The 19,729-nt window shown below is 44.1% G+C and overlaps 2 protein-coding genes across 2 annotated transcripts in view; one reads left to right on the forward strand and one right to left on the reverse strand.

Annotated features, from left to right (window-relative positions):
- The window catches only part of LOC137079117 (WAP four-disulfide core domain protein 3-like), a 31,114-nt gene extending 14,242 nt beyond the window's left edge, over window positions 1-16,872 (reverse strand). Inside the window, exons 1-4 of the mRNA XM_067447079.1 lie at window positions 16,782-16,872; window positions 15,952-16,101; window positions 13,785-13,937; window positions 4,254-4,403 (exon numbers count right to left, since the gene is read on the reverse strand). Of these exons, the coding sequence (XP_067303180.1) occupies window positions 4,254-4,403; window positions 13,785-13,937; window positions 15,952-16,101; window positions 16,782-16,872 (544 nt within the window). The remainder of the gene's footprint in view (window positions 1-4,253; window positions 4,404-13,784; window positions 13,938-15,951; window positions 16,102-16,781) is intronic.
- Window positions 1-19,729, forward strand: part of LOC137079508 (GPI transamidase component PIG-T-like) — a 104,569-nt gene that overhangs the window by 21,591 nt on the left and 63,249 nt on the right. The window lies entirely within an intron of this gene.

Raw genomic sequence — 19,729 nt, forward strand, 5'->3', positions numbered from 1 at the left:
ACTGGCAATGGGCCACGTCTAGGGCGGCAAACAGGTCTACCTGTGCGGCCCCGAAGCGATCCCAAAGCAGCTGGACAACCTGGGGATGGAGTCTCCACTCTCCCAGAAGCACTGGCTGCCGTGAGAGCTCGTCGGCCGCACGATTGAGCCAGCCCGGAATGGGAGTGGCACGAAGTGACGTCAGATACTTCCGACTCCATGACAGGAGGTGGCGGGCGAGTTGTGACATGCAACAGGAGCGTAGACCACCCTGTTTGTTGATGTACGCTACAACTGCCGTGCTGTCCGTACGGACCAGAACGTGCTTGCCCTGGAGCGGCGTCTTGAAGCAGCTCAGGGCAAGACGAACTGCTAACAACTCTAGGCAGTTGATGTGCCATTGCAGTTGAGGCCCCGTCCACAGACCTGAAACCGCAAGCCCGTTGTACGTGGCACCCGGTGGATGAGGCATCCGTGGAGACAATCGCATGCCTGGATACCTGTTCTAGGGGCACGTAGAAATACAGGGTCCGACCACGGGCTGAAGGTTTGGCGGCACCTCGGTGTAACCAAAACACGGAGGGATCCTTTGTGCCACCCCCACCTTGGGACTAGGTTGTGTAGCCAGCGTTGAAGCGGTCTCATATGGAGCAACCCGAGCGGCGAGACCGCCGCTACGGATGCCATATGCCCCAGGAGCCTCTGAAATTGTTTCAGTGGGACTGCCGTCCTGCGTTTGAATGAATTCAAGTAGTTCAACACCGACTGGATGCGCTCCTCGGTGAGGCGCACTGTCAGGGCGACTGACTCCAGCTCCATACCGAGAAAATAGAACCTCTGCGTCGGGCAGAGTTTGCTCTTCTCCCAGTTGACCCGAAGCCCCAACTGGCTGAGGTGCTCGATCACCATAAGCCCAAAGGGTGGGACCTCATACTTATATGCTCGTCCGTCAAACACATAGCGTAGAAACGGTCTGTGTCGCAGGAGAATCGAGACATGAAAGTACGCGTCCTTCAGGTCGCTCGCTGCAGACCAATCTTTGGGACGGATGCACCTGAGGATGCACCTGAGGATGCCTTTCTGCGTTAACATTCTGAAAGGTAGCCTGTAAAGGGACAGATCCAAGATCGGCCGTGACCCGCCGCTTTTCTTGGGTACAACGAAGTACGGGCTGCAAAAGCCAGTCTTCATATCGGCTTGAGGGACCGGCTCGATCGCGTTCTTCACAAGTAGGACTGCGATCTCTGCCTGAAGTTCTGGGGTGTGCTTTTTTTTAACACAGAGGTTAAGTGAGCGCCCCTGAGCTTGGGGGGACGCAGGGCGAACTGAATCGCATAGCAGAGTCTGATGGTGCGTATGAGCCAGTGGGACGGGCTGGGGAGCGCTAGCCAGGCCCCCAGCGACTGCACCAGCAGGACTAATGGCACCACAGACGTACCCACAGCGGGGAAGCGCAGCGGTATGCAGGGACCCGACCTGGACTGCGCGGAGGTGGCCCGTGGTGGAGTCTGTGTGCGCGTGGCAACACTTACCCGCTTCCGCTGAGGGGGCGCGGTACAGTGGGGAGGCCGTCTGTGGGCGTCCCGCGCGCCCCCTTCTGGTGATTGGAGAGGCGCCTGAGGGTGACAAGGCATGGGAGTGTCAAACACCGCCAAGCGCGCTCTCTTGGCACCCAGAGATTTTGGAAACTGCTCTGTTTGTGAAGTTTTGAGCGGGACAGATGTAATTGTCACAAGGGAGCCCCGAGGCCCTCCTCCGGAGGGAGGAAGTGGTGCTGACACTTCCTGTCGAGCAGGATCCTCCATCTCTGGGTGGCCCGTCTCAGGGTCTCTTACGACGGTGCTTGCCACCTGGCTTGGCAGCGGCCTGAGCGGGCTGGGCGTCCATCCCGAGGCCGGCTCCGTGCCTACACCCGGGTGGAGGCTGCTGCTGGGCTGTGGCGGGAGCGAGGCCGGCGGAAGGGTGGAGGCAGCAGTGGGCCGCCGGGGCAGGATGTGCCGGATGGCCTCCGTCTGCTTCTGGGCGGCTGAGAACTGCTGGGCAAAGCTCTCGACCTCGACGCCGAACAACCCAGCTGACGAAATAGGGGAGTCCAGGATACGGGTCTTATTGGTCTCCCTCATAACGGCCAGGTTGAGCCAAAGATGCCGCTCCTGGACCACCAAGGTGGACATCGCCTGGCCAATAGCACCTGCTATGGTTTTCGTCACCCATAGGGCGAGGTCCGTCGCGTCCGGAGCTCCCAGAGGAGCTCTGGACCAGGACTACCCTCGTGCATGTCCATGAGTGCCTGCGCTTGATGCACCTGAAGCAATGCCATGGCATGCATGGTGGACGCGACCTGGCCACAGGACCTGTAGGCCTTCGCAGTCAAACTGGAAGAGACTCTACAGGCCCTGGACGGGAGCTTCGGTTCTCCGTGCCAGTTAGAGGCGGACGTCAGACACAGTTTCATCGCGACGGCCCGCTCCACCGGCCGGAGACCCTCATACCCCCTGGCCTGCCCGCCGTCAAGGGTAGTGAGGAGGGAGGAGCCACTAGGTTGCCCACATGCGCTAAACTGTGTTTTTCACGACCTAGTCAGCTCCTCATGCACCTCCGGGAAGAAAGGCACCGGGGCGGGACACTGAGAACCAGTGCGGCCCGCCCCGAGAAACCAATCGTCCAACCTAGAAGGTTCGGGATGTGGTGGAGTGTTCCACTCAAGCCCGACCTTTTTGGCGGCCCGGGAAAGCATAGCGGTCAACTCCGGGTCCGACTCGACCATTGCTACTCTCCCAGAGGTAGGCAGTACAGCCGAATCTTCATCCCCAGAGAACTGAAACTCCCCCTCCGATGTAGCGATCAAAATCTGCTCGTCCTCGGGTGCCCCAAAGGACACCGTCGGCCGCGCATATGGGGGGCCGACGGGATCCTCCAGAAGCACCACCGGTTGCGGCGCTTGTGGGGGATTAGGGTCCCACGGAGGCTCACTCGACGGGTTTGCCCTAACGTGATCCTCATGTCACCCTGGCCATCCGTCAAAGTAGGTCTATTCTGATGGGGAGGAATAGACCTAAATCGAACGATGGGTAGGGTAGGCGAGTCTAGACCTAAGGTAGGCGAGTCTCGACCTAAGCGCCGAGATAGTCATGTTCCCGCAGTGAGAACACGAGCTATCCACAAACGCCGCCTCAGTGTGCTCTAAGCCCAGGCACGTGATACAGCGCTTGTGATGTCAGCGGGCGACAGGGAACGACCGCATCCAGAAACGCATGGGTGGAAAGACATCCTGAAAAGGACAGCACGTCACCCGTGTTGCTCTTTTTGTGAGGAAAATTTGCTCTTTTAGTGCTGAAGCACCCAGGGATCGACCGCGACAGAATACCAGGTTTTGTGTGCAGCCTGTTTCTGCTCTCACCAGAAAAGGAATACGCCCACCGAACCAACTGTGTGTGGTGTGTGTGTGTGTAGTGCAATTTGCTCAGTTTCTCAGTTTGCTGTGAAAACAGCAGCTCTCTCAGCAGCAGTGAGATCGTGGTCGCACTGTCTTATGCCGTCTGGCCGACACGAGCAATTTCCCCCGGCACACGCTTTCTCTCTCTAGCAGATAGAAGGCAGTCAGATGCTTCGTCAACGCCGTTCGGCTCCGAAGTTAATGACAACAGTGCGTGGCGAGCACTTCCGCTTTATATCCGGGCAGCGGGTGGGGTGGGATATGCAAAGCATGCACGGCACGCCAATGTTCATTGTCCCGTTTTCTATATCTCGAAGCTGATAGGAGCTCCCAGAAGTGATCCCAATTCGTCGGTCACTCCGACGTACGTCGAACGTGACCGACTGAAATGGAACTGATGTGACAAGCCATAAGAACTGAACCGAACCGAAAATCGTGGTTAAAAACCGAGGTATGTATCAATATATTGAACAGTGGACTAACTGTATTGTTGCATCCCTTATATATTTTATTATGCATGCATTGAAGATTGTAGTGTTTGACAACTTTATTTCATTATTCAATTTCTATTTCTTTATTCAAATTTCTGCAAGGCCACAGATGACATTTATTATAATAGGTTTGTATGAAGATTTTTAAAGTTGTTATTTTCTAAAGCCTAATAAATGTTGAAATTGATATACCTTATTCATAAATGTTGAATTTCTATCATTAATGTTAAAAAAATAAATGTCATAGAGATACCAGGACCTTTATTAGTTTCAGTGATATTGGCCTTCATTCATAAAAAGATGCCATTTCAACAAATATTTAAAAATATATTAAAATAATATAATACCTGTAGCTGGAGCCATACACTGAAGTCCACATCCATTGCTGCAACATTTCCAATTGTTGGCACAGTCACTGTCATCGGTACACGACACAAAACGTATCCAGGTACACTCTTCTGCTGTATAACGTCTGATTGGACACACTCCTGGCTTTACTGTTATACAGACAGAGAAAACATATCTCTGAATGCTAACAACATAAAACAAAAGGTATAACAGCTTATCATGTTCCAGGCTGTTCAGGAGACTTGTCTACCCTTCCCACAGATAAAAAATGTCAACAGTCATGGTGAATGTTTATAAACCGATAACACAACAATTTAAATCAAGATTGTTCGGCCCATTTCAAGCAAGCCTCGCTCAGCATCTTAAACTGAAGAAAGTGGCAACTGTATTCCTGCAAGCAGTAAGTAGCGATTTTATCCACTTATTGACTGATTAAATTGAACGTTTCTTAGAAAGACAGCATTGTCTAGATAACGCAAGATCCTAGTACAGTAACAATAGGAAACTCCTAGTACCATAGAAAACTAAATAGTATGTCTAATGACAAAGGGTAATATTATTTTGTATTACAAAATACAACCGTAGATACTTTGCTTAGATCGTTCACTCGATCCTTCTAGCAAACGTCACCTTTTCCACCACATAAGTTAAAACGATAGTTATTTGACAAGGCTATTCCTTTTGTAAAAATATAAGTTATATTATATTATATTATATTATATTATATTATATTATATTATATTATATTATATTATATTATATTATATTATATTATATTATATTATATATAATTCCGATCTTTAATGTATTCATACTCTTGTGTAATCGACGCCCCATCCTAAATAAACCCGTCTCTTCCGGGATACCCTGAAATTTTGAATATTCCGATCTAATATGATTTCTGACCTGTAAGGTTGCCAGAATAATAATCATACACGGTGTGTTAATAGGCCAGAGGAGAACTGGCACCCCGACTGAGTCTGGTTTCTCCCAAGGTTTATTTTTCTCCATCACGCCCTGATGGAGTTTTGCTTCCTTGCCACTGTCGCCTTTGGCTTGACTTGCTCAGTTGGGGACACTAAAATTATGATTAAAGTTATTCAACTAATTATACAAATAAAATTTATGAATTAGGTTTTATTTAATTCTATAAACTATAATACTGATATGCCAACATTGTCGCTATATGATAAATTAAAATAAGCTGATAACATCACTGTTTTCTCCAGAACGACTGTACAGCCAAATCTAATTTTGTAGCAATATTGTCCTGTTTGACACTGTGAAGCTGCTTTGACACAATCGTGATTGTAAAAGCGCTATATAAATAAAGTTGATTGATATATATATATAATTAATTAATTAATTTATTATTATTTTTATTTTTTTTGATTCTTTATTTATTAGACATTTTACATTTTAACTATTTACAATAGAGCCCAAAATCCACCCACGATCACAAGACTTGAAAAATAAGACTTGAAAATGTTAACATGGATCCATTTAGAAAGATTACCATGTGACACAGATAAAAAGAAGGAAAGCAAATAATCAAAAAAATACAAATCTACATATACACACTTATAGATAAAGGTACATCTCAAGATTTTACCTTTTTGATAAAATCTTAAAAAGATCCACCCAAAATTGTAACGTCCTTCTGGAGGCGCAGTGCAGTTTAGCTGTGGTACATTCTAATACGACAATGTCCAACAAATAAGCCCTCCACATAGACAAAGCTGGGGTAGACGGTTCTAACCACAGTTTCATTATAACCTTTTTAGCTGCAGTAAGGACAGCAGACAAAATCCTCTTTTGACTGGCAGATAGTGTTAGCGAAGAATCATCCAGCAAAAGAAAAACAAATGGGTCCTTTTGGACTTGGATCCTCAAAAGGTCTGTCAATAAGTCCTGGACAGAAGACCAGAACTACGCAATTTGAGGACAGTCCCAGAACATGTGCATGTATGTACCAGGGCTTGGACTGTTACACAAGTGACAGAAGGGATCAGACTTTCTTTTCATTTTATATAGTAAACAAGGAGTGGCATATGCCTTACATATTAATTTATAGTGAGTCATTTGATGAGCCGGATTTCTAGAGGTAGCAAAACAATTCCCCCAGACAGTGTCCCAATCAATCATGGTATTAAGTTCTCTCTCACAGAAGTCCTCACATTTGTAAATTATACTCACAATACCTCTAGAAGGCATACTGGCATCTATCCAGTTTATCATAGGATGAGGAGATATTTTAGTCGACCAGGGTACACCATAAGCTTTTAACGAGGATCTCAATCCTAAATAGAGAAAAAAGGAAGACCCCGGGAGAGAAAAGTCATCTTTTAAAATCTGGAAGGACTTAAGCCCACTATCGTTGTACAGATCTTTTAGGGTATGAACACTCAGCCCAGCAATTAGAAACAAAAGGTTTGTTACCTGTGCGGAGATTACTATTATGCCAAATAATAGTATCACTATAAGAATCTGATGCTCCCATGATATTTTCTGCCGCTTTCCAAGATTTAAGAGAATGACATATGATTGGACCAAACTTTTCCAAAATGTTCTTAGATATACCAGTAAAAAGTAAATCCTGAAGACGTAATGGGTGAATAATATTATTTTCTAAAGCCTGCCATGGCACGGGAGAGTCGGCCTCAATCCAAGTCCTAAGTGGTCTCATTTGGTACGCCAAATAATAGGACCAAAAATCTGGTAGCAATAAGCCACCATGAGGTTTCAACCTTTGCATAGATTTGAGACGAATTCTAGGCCGTTTATTATTAAGAATAAGATAAAAAATGTGTTACTGCTGTATTAAGCTCTTTAAAGAAACCCATAGGTGGTGCCAGAGGTAATGTTGAAAATAAAAAACTTAGCCTCTAAAGTATATTCATCTTAATAGTGGCCATCCTACCATGAAGAGCCAAACAGAGTGGAGACCAGCACAAGAGCTTGCTCTTAATTTTATCAAGAAGAGACTGATAGTTCCATTTAGAAATGCGAGATAAAGAAGAAAAAATTCTAATCCCCATATAGTTAAACTGATCGCAGACTGGAATAATAGTGGGTAAAGCCTGAATATCTGCTTTAGCAGCTAAATTAAGGGGCAAAAGTATGGATTTGCTCCAGTTAATTTTATAACCAGACATTTTACCAAATGTATCGAAGAGTTGTAGGCATTCATTAACCGAATTTGTTATGTTTGACAGAAACAACAGAATGTCGTCAGCATACGTACTCATACAATTTATAGGAACTATCGCAGAACATTGTCTAATTGCTTGAGCCAAAGGCTCTAATTATAAATTAAATAGTAAGGGTGACAGGGGACATCCTTGACGAGTACCCCTGCCAAGACAGAAGAAATTTGAAATATGAGAACCAGTAAGTACTCTGGCTGAACATTCAGAATAGATAGTTTTGACCTCTTGTAAGTAAAAAGGGCCAAACCCAAAATGCGCCAGGACCGACCATAAGAAATTCCACTCAATTCTGTCGAAAGCTTTCTCTGCATCCAGAGAAAGGACTGCAGAGGAAGCTGTATAGGAGTCTGCTTGCTGAACGATATGAAGAAGCCTACGCACATTGTCAGCAGCAAATCTCCCCTGTAAAAACCCCAGACTGATCATAACTGATCAAGTCTCCTACACACTGATTCAATCTTAGAATCAGACTTTTGCCATCAACTTTGAATCTGTGGACAGAAGGTTAATTGGCCTGTAGCTAGAGCATTCCAGGGAATCCTTCTCTTTTTTTCAGGAAAAGAGTAATTAAAGCTGTATTCTAGTCCCTGTGCAGAGCACCTTTTTCTAAAGCAAAGTTAAAGGAATTAAGTAATAAAGGAGCCACTATGTCCCATAATGTCTTCCATAGCTCTGGGGGAATCCCATCTAATCCTGGGGCTTTATTATGACTCATTGAATCCAGGGCAGATTTTAATTCCTCGATTGTCAGAGGACTATCTAGTGTATCCCGTTGAGAATCATTTAATTTGGGAAGATTTAAATGCTAAAGAAATATGTTAGTATGTGTTGGGTCAGTACTGGACTCAGAGGTATACAAACTTTGATAATAGGATTCAAATACTTTATTTACATCCTTAGGCTGAGTATATATCAACCCATCATGCCTTACAGCAGAAATGCTGGCCTTAGATTCACCTTCCTTCAGTCTCAAAGCCAATAGCTTAGAGGGGCGTTCTCCATAAAAATAATAAGATTGTCTAGTACGATGTATGCTAAATTCAGCTCTATGCAAGTATATAGATTTTAAATCTGATTTAAGAGCATTCACTTCTTTTATTTTGATCTCACAAAATGTATCTTTTAGCTCCTTCTCTAGTAAACTAATTTGTTTTTCTAATTCGAATTTACATCTCTCTCTACATTTTTGACTAAAGGATGAAAAACTTATACATTTGCCCCTAATAAAGCATTTAGTGGTTTCCCACAATATTTGAGGGTAATTACAGGCTGAATCACTGTTCATTTCCAAAAACTCTTTTAAAGACCTGCGCAATCCATCCACAAATGTACCATCCTGTAACAAGGAAGTATTAAATCTCTAGCGATTGCATCTGGGGCCCAACAATACAGGGATTAAAGTAGTAATTATTGGGGAATGATCAGACAAAAGAAGTGGCAGAATATCAATTTTACTAATATAAGGAATAAGAGAGGGGACATAAATAAATAGTCAATTCTTGAAAAGCTTTTATGCCGAGCTGAAAAAAATGTGTAATCACTAGCACCATCATTTTGTAAAAGCCAAACATCACATAAATTAGAGTGTTGCAAAAATCACTTGAAGTAACCAGAAATTATTGAATCGGCCTTAGAGACATGAGATCTATCTAGCTCAGGATCTAGCACAGCATTAAAACCGCCCCCTACCCCCACGACACAGTCCTCAAAATTTACCAATAAACGCAATACTTCTTAAAGGATCACCATCGTTGGGTGCATATACCGACACAAAGGCGTATTTGGTATTATTTAAAGAGCCGACAACATAGGTGATTCGGCCTTCTGTATCTCCACCAGAACGTATAACTGAAAAATCAGTTTGACGCTTAGACAATATCAACACCCCTTTTGTTTTATTGGCGGCCGACGAGGAGGAAATCACTTTGAAGTATCTGTTTTAACATAGCGCTTAACAGGGCTATTCAATCCATTAACATTCCATGACAATATGTTTATAGCCATATCTATTGTTATCGCGTAATCTCAATATTTAGACTACCCATATTTAACGTGTGTGTGTGTGTGTGTGTGGGGGGGGGGGGGGGATCCCTAAGAAAGATAACGGCAATCGAAACGTGTGTACATATAGTATTATACAATTACTATGCATATAAACATAAAACAAGTTAAACTTACGTGGGTGAATTTGGGCATGGAACAGAAAAAAACAAAAAAGAACAATAACAAAGCAAGCAGTAAGCAAAGAGTTAGAACATTCTCTTCTATCTGCCCTTAAAGTAACCCACTTTGGATACGCGGCCAACCTAGCAGTCTGGCTCATGCGTCAACACCCGACCCGGTCATTTTTCCAGACGCAAAAGGTCGATCAAGACTTCTTGTTAAGATCCTCCATGGGAACTTCAGACTCGTGCTCATGCACCTCGGAATCTGGTGACGCAACCGCTACAGCTGCCTTCGGAGAAGGTTTTGCGACGGGATCCAGATTGAAAACGAACTTTTCAACCTCGGCTGGGGTCTCCAGAAGTGAAATCTTCCCTTGATGAGTTACCTTCACTACCGTAGGATAAATCAGGAAAGACGATATTCCCAACGGAATTAGCTTCTTCCTCGCCAAAGCATTACTCTCCTCTTTGACGCAGTGTGAGTGCTGTAATCTGGAAAGAAAAGCAGCGGAGATCCATTGTGAAGAATTTGTCCAGCAGCTTCGGGCTCCATTCAGGATCGCATTCCGGTCTTGATACCGCATCATCTTAAAGATGAATGTGCGAGGGTTAGATTTGGAGCGCTCCCCGCTGTATATACGGTGAGCTCTTTTAATCTCCAGCAGCTTGCCGGAAAGAGATGGGATCCATTGGGGAAGATGCTTCTGTATAAATCTCAGAGGGTCATCTCCTTCTACACCTACTCTTTAAGCCCCACTAAACGGATACTAGACTGACGGCTTTTATCTTCCATTCTCGCCAGCTTTTCCTGAAGGGAGTCCACTGCCAGCTTAACCTCCATGGTGTCTTTTTTTGCGTTACGAAGAGCTGCCTGCATGTTGTCAAAGTTGTTTCTTATCAGCCGAACGTCCTTATCAGCCGAATGCAACAAAAGACACTTTGGCGATATAAATTATTGTAAATGAGCATAAGCCCCGTACAGTCCACCATGATTTGTTTAGATTTAGCTACCGCAATTCCAGGCAGTTTGGCGTGACTTTGCCTGGAACGCTACAAAGTTGTGAGTCGTGGTTTGAAGTTGCAACTGTCGCATCATTCAATAAAAAGAGATCAAGCCCATTCTGTGTCAAACAACTCTTTTAATATTTTTTCTCTATGGGTGCTTCTCAATATCCCTCCTCGTTTCCTTTCTCCTCCGTCCTCCATTCTATGACCCGGAAACCAATGGAGCTCAGCCATCTTGTAGGAGATCTCAATTCTCTAATTGCACCGCAAGGAGGCGAGGATGGAGGAGTGAGGAGGCTTCCTAAGGAGTCATGAGCGAGGATACACTGGAGTATCCTTTGCGGAAGTGTTTTATTGACTAAACGTGATGCAAGCATTTATTCTCCTCCCCCTTCATTTCGTGCCACAGTTTATTCATCATCATTATTATTATGTTAACATGTTCAAGATACAAATGTTTGTCAAATAACAACAACTGACAGTTGCAGAATTATATCAAAGCACAAGAAAATAAAAGAAACAAATAGAGAAACAAAACTTACAATGAAAGACTTCAAGGGTTTACTTTATAAAGTTTTAAATCTGGATATTTTTCTTACACAAACGCATCGATTCGAATCAGAAGGCCTCTATTAACCCATCAGAGCCATGTGGAGCATGTTATTTGACGGACAGCTGCATTTTTATGGACTTCAAAAACAGCTACAACTGCTGCTTGGATTAACGTTAGCCAGGACTTTTTAAATATAACTTATTATATTCGTCTGAAAGATGAATGTCATATAAAGTTACACCTAGGATGACTTGAGGGTGAGTAAATCATGGGCAAATTTTAATTTTTGGGTGAAATAACACTTTCAGCATTCATTTCAACATATATGGTAAAAACTAATCTTCATCAACAGATATGATTAAAGAAGTTAGGAACTTTTTTTGTTCGCGGAAGCTTTGCAAGATAGTTAATGAAATATTTAAACTCAAGTCAATATTTCGTATTTAATTTACTTGAGACATGTAGCCGTGTAATAAGCAGGATAATGTACACCCAGCTGGTTGTTATTGCAGAATAAACCCCTTCAGAGTTACACAAGACCCCTCCGCTTCAGGCTTGTTGTGCGATAACCGGCTGGGTGCTGGTACATTATTCCTTACTTAAAGGGTTACTTCAGCGATTAGCATATGGCTTTGTATCAGTAGAAACCCTGGAGTATATTCAAATGATTGTGCTTTCCCCCCTCACATCCCCCTGAGACAAGAGATTTATGCATTTTATTTCTGGAAAAACTCCTCCTATGATGCAAATTGACGGTATTTGCATCATAGGAAGAATGTTTGCCCAAAGGCTAAAGACTACAGCCAGCAGAGGGAGCCATTTCCGCATGTTTTGAATCTGCGCATGGGGGATGGGAGATTACACTTAGCTTGCAGGGAGAGCTCAGCTGGCAGCTAAAGGCACTCATTTAAATGGAGATTTGGTGAGCAATGTAAGTCTTTTAACTTCTCAAATTAATTTCTATGAAAGTTAAGCTTGCAAAGGCATAAACTGAAACGCGCCAGACTGAACTCACGTTGTGAATGTTTGCCGCGAGTGTAGTCGCGATTACCTCAGCTCTCATCACTCGGGCAGTTAGTGCTCAGTGCTGTGATACTCGCGCGGTGAGTCACTCGTTATATTGAACAGACACGTTCAGTTTTTATTTGTAGTGTCTTCTCTAACTCAGTCACAGTAATCAAGTTGGTGGCTTTGGGAATGGCCTCACAGGGCAGCGAAGCATTCTGGGAATTGTAGTCTTTCATCCCCATGGGACAAAAATACATTTTCTGTCTTTTCTCGGTCTAGAAGGCACCAAATTAAAAAATTATTTCACATTTCTACTGCATTGGGACCCAGTTTAAATACAGATTCATCTTCCCAGCGCTGAAGTACCCCTTTAAGTGCAATAAGACAAAAGAGAACACAGTGCTGAATGGAAATAGCGTGAGAAAATGGGATGCCTGTCAGATACGCATCATGTGCAGCAGTGGCAGGTCTTAAAGTGACAGCATCCTAATAAGCCTGCTGCTGTTTGTCATTAATGATAATCAATGAACAAAAGAAAGAGAAACTCACTCACTGCTGTTGACTGAATAACATTTGCAGCTTTAATAAGAATTCATCTATATTTAACTTATAATTTATGCAAGGAAGACTGACGTGTTTGATAGCTTTATTCAGTGTCTGTATATGTCCTGATAGACCTGCAAATCTTAAAGCACTGTTCATAAGGTTCCAAGGATCACAAATAATGAAAACAAAAACTTTTGATGCATTTTAGCAGGGCAAGTAAAAATTGAACCGGTCTCACTGGGTAAATAGAAATAAATGTATCCCTGATATCAAAGCCACAGCTAAATGTGACATTTATTACAATGGGTTTATGTGAAGATTGATTTAAGTTCACTTAAATATATAAAAGATAATTGATAGCTTTCAATTATACTGTAATTCTGATGGGCTATAATTAGTGGCTAAAATTAAGAATACAGATATTTGTTTTGGTATTGGTATTGGTGATACTGGGCATCTTTCATAAAAAGATAACACTACAAAATATTGGCTACTGTCTTTAATAATAATAATAATAATAATAATAATAATAATAATAATTAGTTACATTCAAATAGCTCTTTACAGGCACTCTAGGCACTCAAAGCGCTTTACATATAGAAGGGGAATCTCCTCAACCACCACCAATGTGCAGCATCCACCTGGATGATGCGACGGCAGCCATATTGCGCCAGAACGCCCACGACAAACCAGCTGATTGGTGGAGAAGAGAAAGAGTGATGAAGCCAATCTTGTACATGGGTATGATTAGGAGGCAATGATGGACAGAGGGCAAATGTGGCCAGGATGACGGGGTGAGCGCCCCCTGCTGGCCTCACTAACAACTCTACCAGCAGCTACCTAGTTTTCCCAGGATCAGGCTCAGGACCAGGCTCACCCCTGCTTAGCTTTAGTGGGAAACCAGTCTTGAGCTACAGGATGATATGGTTGCTGGCTGTTAATTGTCATTATGTTAATTATGTTGCAGCGTTTAATTATAAAATATGTGATTCATTCGTCATTTTTTATTGATTGTCAGCACTAAATATAACATAACATAAATACCTGTAACTGGAGCCATACACTGAAGTACACATCCATTGTGGCAGCATTTCTCATTCTTGGCACAGTCACTGTCATTGTCACACATCCATCTGAAGCGTGTCCGGCGACACACTGCTGGATCAATGTTTCCACTTGGACACACTCCTGGCTTTACTGTTATACAGACACATGACAGAAAACATATCACTGAATGCTGAATTTTTGAAAGTTAAACATATATTATTGCAATATGTTCCACAAAAAATAACTATTTCAGCCTATATACTTATAATGTTATGCTTTATTTGTCGTTGGTTTTGGTATAGAGTTGTGAGAAAATGAGATGAGCTTGACAGTGTCTGTTTCTTCCCGACATATGATGTACTCATGTCGGAAAGGTCAAGCCTGTGGCGTAGGTGGAAGTACAAAACCAAGTGCCGAAAAACTCCATCTCATGTTCTCCTCCAACTTCAAAATAGTCTGACATCATTTTATCTTTATTTTTGTAAAGGATGTTTGATTTAGTCGTTGTACATCCGCTTTAACACTGGGTTGGTACTTCCACGTGCGTGATCTCTCCAACGTGATGTCATACATTTTGCAAAAGCAGAACACTGAAGTTGAGCATTTGTGGTTCAAAAGTGGTTATTTATTGGCAGTGGCTATTTACACCAAGTGTTAGTAGCAACTAGATTCTATTTACACTCAGTGAATATATATATATATATATATATATATATATATATAATTTTTTAGCGATAGATGATATTTACACTAAGTGCAAATGGCTGTAGATTCTATTTATTAAGTGAAAATAGTGATATACCATATAACCATATAGTAGACTTTATTCAGCATTGTCTTCTCTTCCGCGTTTGTGTTCAGTCCTCAAATAAATATTCAAATGGTTATGAATCGATCAATGATTCGGATCGCCAGTGTCACATGATTTCAGCAGTTTGGCACGCGATCCGAATCATGAATCGATAACCTGATTGCTGATTCATAACCGTTTGAATCTTTATTTAAAGACTGAAAGGGTTAGTTCACCCAAAAATGAAAATGATTTAATTAATTACTCACCCTCATGTCGTTGGACACCCATAAGACCTTTGTTCATCTTCGGAACACAAATGAAGATATTTTTGTTGGAAGCTGATGGCTGAGAAAGGCTTCAGAAAGGCCTCCATTGGCATTCAGTATATTTCCACTGAGTCATTATTTAGATTTTTTTGCATGCAAAAACTATTTTTGTCGCTTGGTAAAATTATTGTACAGCCACTGTAGTGAGATGGAATTTGTATCAATGTTTAGTACCTTTATGGGTCTTGTGAGTGGGAATATACTGAATGCCAATGAAGACCTTTCTGGAGACTTTCTCAGCCATTAGCTTTCAACAATAATATCTTCATTTGTGTTCCGAAGATGAACGAAGGTGTTACGGGTGTTCAACGACATGAGGTTGAGTAATTAATGAAATAATTTTCATTTTTGGGTGAACTAAGCCTTGAAAACAAATGCGGAAGAGAAGACAATGCTGAATAAAGTCGTAGTTTTTGTTATTTTTGGACCAAAATGTATTTTCAATGCTTCAAGAGATTCTAATTAACCAACTGATGTCCCATATGGACTGTTTTTATTTCCTTTCTGGACATGGACAGTAGCCTATAGTGTGCCTATGCTTAGATATTCTCTCTGACTAAATATAAAATATCTTAAACGGAGTTCTGAAGATGAACGGAGGTCTTACGGGTGTGGAACGACTTTAAGGTGAGTCATTAATGACATCAATTTCATTTGTGGGTGAACTAACCCATTAAAAGTTGTTATTTTTTAAAGCCTAATAAATGTTGAAATTTAAATACCTTATACATAAATGTTGAAATGTTTAAAAAATGTTCATAGAAATACCAGGAGCTGTATTAGTATCAGTGATACTGGCCTTCATTCATAAAAAGATGCCATTACAACAAATATTTAAAATATAGCGTCTTTAAGTTGTTGTGAAATATGGAAAGCCAATTTAATAATTAAATTATTACAATATAAAAATATTACAAATTCAGATGTTTTTAATCTTGACTAATTACAGACAAAATGTGTGATTAATTAGTTTTTATAATTAGTTAATATGTAAGGCATAAATGACGATAAGCCGTTGAATTGTTCGAAAAAAATAATATAATACCTGTAGCTGGAGCCATACACTGAAGTCCACATCCATTGCTGCAGCATTTCTCATTCTTGGCACAGTCACTGTCATCGGTACACGACACAAATCGTATCCAGGTACATTCTTCTGATGTATAATGTCTGACTGGACACACTCCTGGATTTACTGTTATAAAGACATAAGACAGAGAAAACACATCACTGAATGCTGAATGAATTTTTTAGTGTAAAAATAAAGATATTTGAAAGTTGTACATATATATTATTGGAATGCGTTTCACAAGAAATAACTATTTCCATATTTCTGCTTCTTCGTTTCCCTGAAAATAACATCTCAGGTTATGTATATAACCCTTGTTCCCTGAGAGGGAACGAGACACTGCGTCGTCGAGTGACAACACTCTGGGAACGCCCTCGGTGTTACGTCTCTGAAGCATGAATGAAATCTGCCATCTACCAATTTAATTGGTGCTACGTCATGACGTAGTAAGTGATGGCATATGCGGAAGCTATAAGAGGGCGCCGTCACAGTACAGACAGCCTTTGCGATGAAGCGGGCGCTCTACGTGAAAGGTGTGGCGACAAGACGCAGTGTCTCGTTCCCTCTTAGGAAACAAGGGTTCTATACATAACCCGAGACGTTCCCTTTATCGAGGGAACTCGGACTGCGTCGTCGAGTGATGACACTCTGGGGAACGAATACCCACTATGCCACACCATATCACGCCCGTCCTAGTGTGAAACTAGCCCCCCAAAAGCACACTTAGGACGTGGGCACCCTAGCCCTCGGCATGGATAGGAGATCCAGCTTATAAAACCTTATGAAGGTGTGAGGGTTCTCCCAACCCGCCGCGTCGCAAATCTCAATAAGCGAAGCTCCCGAAAGGAGGGCCACCGAGGAGGCCAAGCCCCTCGTAGAGTGAGCCCTCACGGCCATGAGTGAAGGCAAATTGCGCACCTGATAAGCCGTGGCTATAGCCTGGACAATCCAGTTACTGATTGTCTGCTATGCCGCAGGCAGCCCCTTCTTGGGAGGGCCAAAACACACCAACAGCTTGTCCAATCTCCTCCACTGTGCTGACCTTTCAATTCTCAGGGCCCTGACCGGGCAGAGCAGGTGCAGCCTAGCTTCCTCTGCCGTCGTGTGAGGCGGAGGATGAAAAGCCTGGAGAAAAACTGACCTCATCCCCACAGATGGAACCTTGGGCACGTAGCCCGGCCTGGGATGTAAGATGGCCTTCACCCCACCTGGGGCAAACTCAAGGCAAGTTGGCATTACCGCCAAGGCCTGGAGGTCCCCCACTCTCCTCAGAGAACTGATGGCGAGGAGAAAAGCCACCTTAAGGGTCAGGTTTCTCGCCTCGGCCGACTCCAGTGGCTCAAAGGGGGCCTCAGCCAACCCTTCGAGAACCACTGCCAGATCCCAGGCTGGGGCTCTGGAATGAGCTGCAGGCCTCAACCTCCGAGCCCCACGGAGGAACAGTACAACTAAGTGATGTCTCCCCAATGGTTCCACATCTAAAGGCGAGTGGAAAGCCCCTCAAGGGCCAGAACCAGAGGTCCCACAGCTCGTGCCTGGGGTGAAAAATCATGCCCCTGCCTGAGACAGCAGGTCCCTCCTCAGAGGGACCTGCCATGGAAGGCTGTCTAGGAGTGCCACGATATCGGAGAACCAAACCCGATTCGGCCACCGGGGTGCTACTAGGAGAAGGCTGATGCCCTCCCGGCAGACCGGCTCTAGAATTCCCGGGACGACAGTTTCCCTTGGAACCACAGAAGGATCTGGTGTGCCAACCTGCATAGTGGGCGCGACCTCAGACCCCCTGATGATTCAGATTCGATACCACAGACATATTGTCGGACCGTATCAGGACATGGTGGCCATGGAGGTCCGGGAGAAAGCTCCTCAGAGCTTTGTAAGCCGCCAACATTTCCAGGCAATTGATGTGCCAGGAAGAATGCTGGGGTCCCCACCGACCTCTCGCAAACCGGCCTTCCATGACCGCGCCCCAGCCCGTGAGGGAGGCATCTGTTGAAAGGATCTTCCTGCAACATGACACTCCTAACACTGGCCCTTGGGACAGGAACCCAGGGGTTTTCCATATGACGAGGGGACAAAGGCATTTGCGCATTATATTGTGTCCAGTCTCAGCCCCACGCACCTTAGATGGGGCAAAACGTCATCTCGATGCCGAATCGCCATCTCTCGTGACTGGGCCAATATGAGCCAGTCGTCGATATAATTGAGTACACGGATGCCCTAGAGCCTGATCGGGGCCAGCGCTGCATCGATGCACTTGGTGAAGGTGCGATGGGAAAGAGCTAGGCCAAAAGGAAAAACCCGATACCGGTACGCTTCACCCCCGAAAGCGAACCTCAGGAACATTCCGGTGGGCAGGGAGGATGGAGACATGAAAGTATGTGTCTTTTAGATCTATCGTGACGAACCAGTCCTCGAACTGGATCTGACTCATGATAGGCAGCTACCAGCGCGCCCGGCAACCTTATAAGCCCTGCCCACAAGGGACGAGGTATCCCTGCACGGCTTGGCAGGACCTTCGACTTTTTCCTGTGGCCATTCGATGTTAAGTTTGGCCACAGCGCGTCAGCACTTCCACCAGCTCTTCCTGAGCGGGGGAGTATAGAGGTGAATCCACCTGCACACCACCTGCCTCCAGGCTGAACTCAGAATCAGACAGCATCAGCACTGGGTTATCCACCTCGCGAGAAGATGCCGCACGAGGCGGGAGAGCGTTTCAATCATCGGACCAGGAATGGGAAAATGCCTCAGCATGCCCACCTCCCGTTGCGAGATCCAGTTGTGAGCCCCATGATTGCCGCCGCCACGCTGCCTCAACAGACGCGAGACCCGATCCCTGGGGCTCACGAGCCTGGCCGGTCTCAGTAAACACGGCCAGCCGCGAGCGCAGCACTCGGAGCGGCAGCTTCTCACACTCGCTGCAGGCGGCACCCTCGAGAGCCGCCTGAGCGTGCTGCGCCCCGAGACACTGCACACACAGCTGGTGTGTGTCCGTGCCCGTAATGAAGCGCGGGCACGGGTGCACACACCTTCTAAATTGCTCGCTTGCCATTGCTTTTTAATATATTGGGACAGACAAACAATAAATAAATGAACAATATGCACACAGAGCGCCTCCGCTGAAGAGCAAAAGCTGTCTGTACTATGTGACGGCGTCCTCTTATAGCTTACGCATATGCCGTCACTTACTACATCATGACGTAGCACCAATCAGATTGGTAGCAGATTCCATTCATGCTTCAGAAACGTCACGCCGAGGGTGTTCCCCAGAATGTCGTCACTCGACGACACAATGTGAGTTTCCTCGATAAAGGGACCTGCACGCCTTAAAACATTTATCAACCAATAAAATTACAGGATTCATCAGCCCCATCATATAATGCTGCGTTCTAGGAATGTTTGAGACCGTAAATTCCAACTTCAAACCACAACTCATGACTTTGTAGCGTTCCAAGCAAAGTCCTGCCAAACTGAGCAGGAGGAATTGTGGTAGCTAGATGTAAACAAAGCATGGGGGACCGAACGGGGCTTATGCTCATTTACAATAATTTATATTGCCAAAGGTGCTAACTTTGCTTTTTTGAGGGTTGGGAATGAGGCACATAAGGCAAGAGAAGCTGTTATACATTTTATTTTACATGATTTGTATATTTGGACATGTATTTGTTATTAATTTATTCTTGCACTCAATGGACTGAAAACTAGCTAACGCTAGAAAAGATGCTGATAATGCATAACATGATACAGATAAATA

Source organism: Pseudorasbora parva, chromosome 6, assembly GCF_024679245.1.
Source record: "Pseudorasbora parva isolate DD20220531a chromosome 6, ASM2467924v1, whole genome shotgun sequence".
NCBI classification, from domain to species: domain Eukaryota; kingdom Metazoa; phylum Chordata; class Actinopteri; order Cypriniformes; family Gobionidae; genus Pseudorasbora; species Pseudorasbora parva.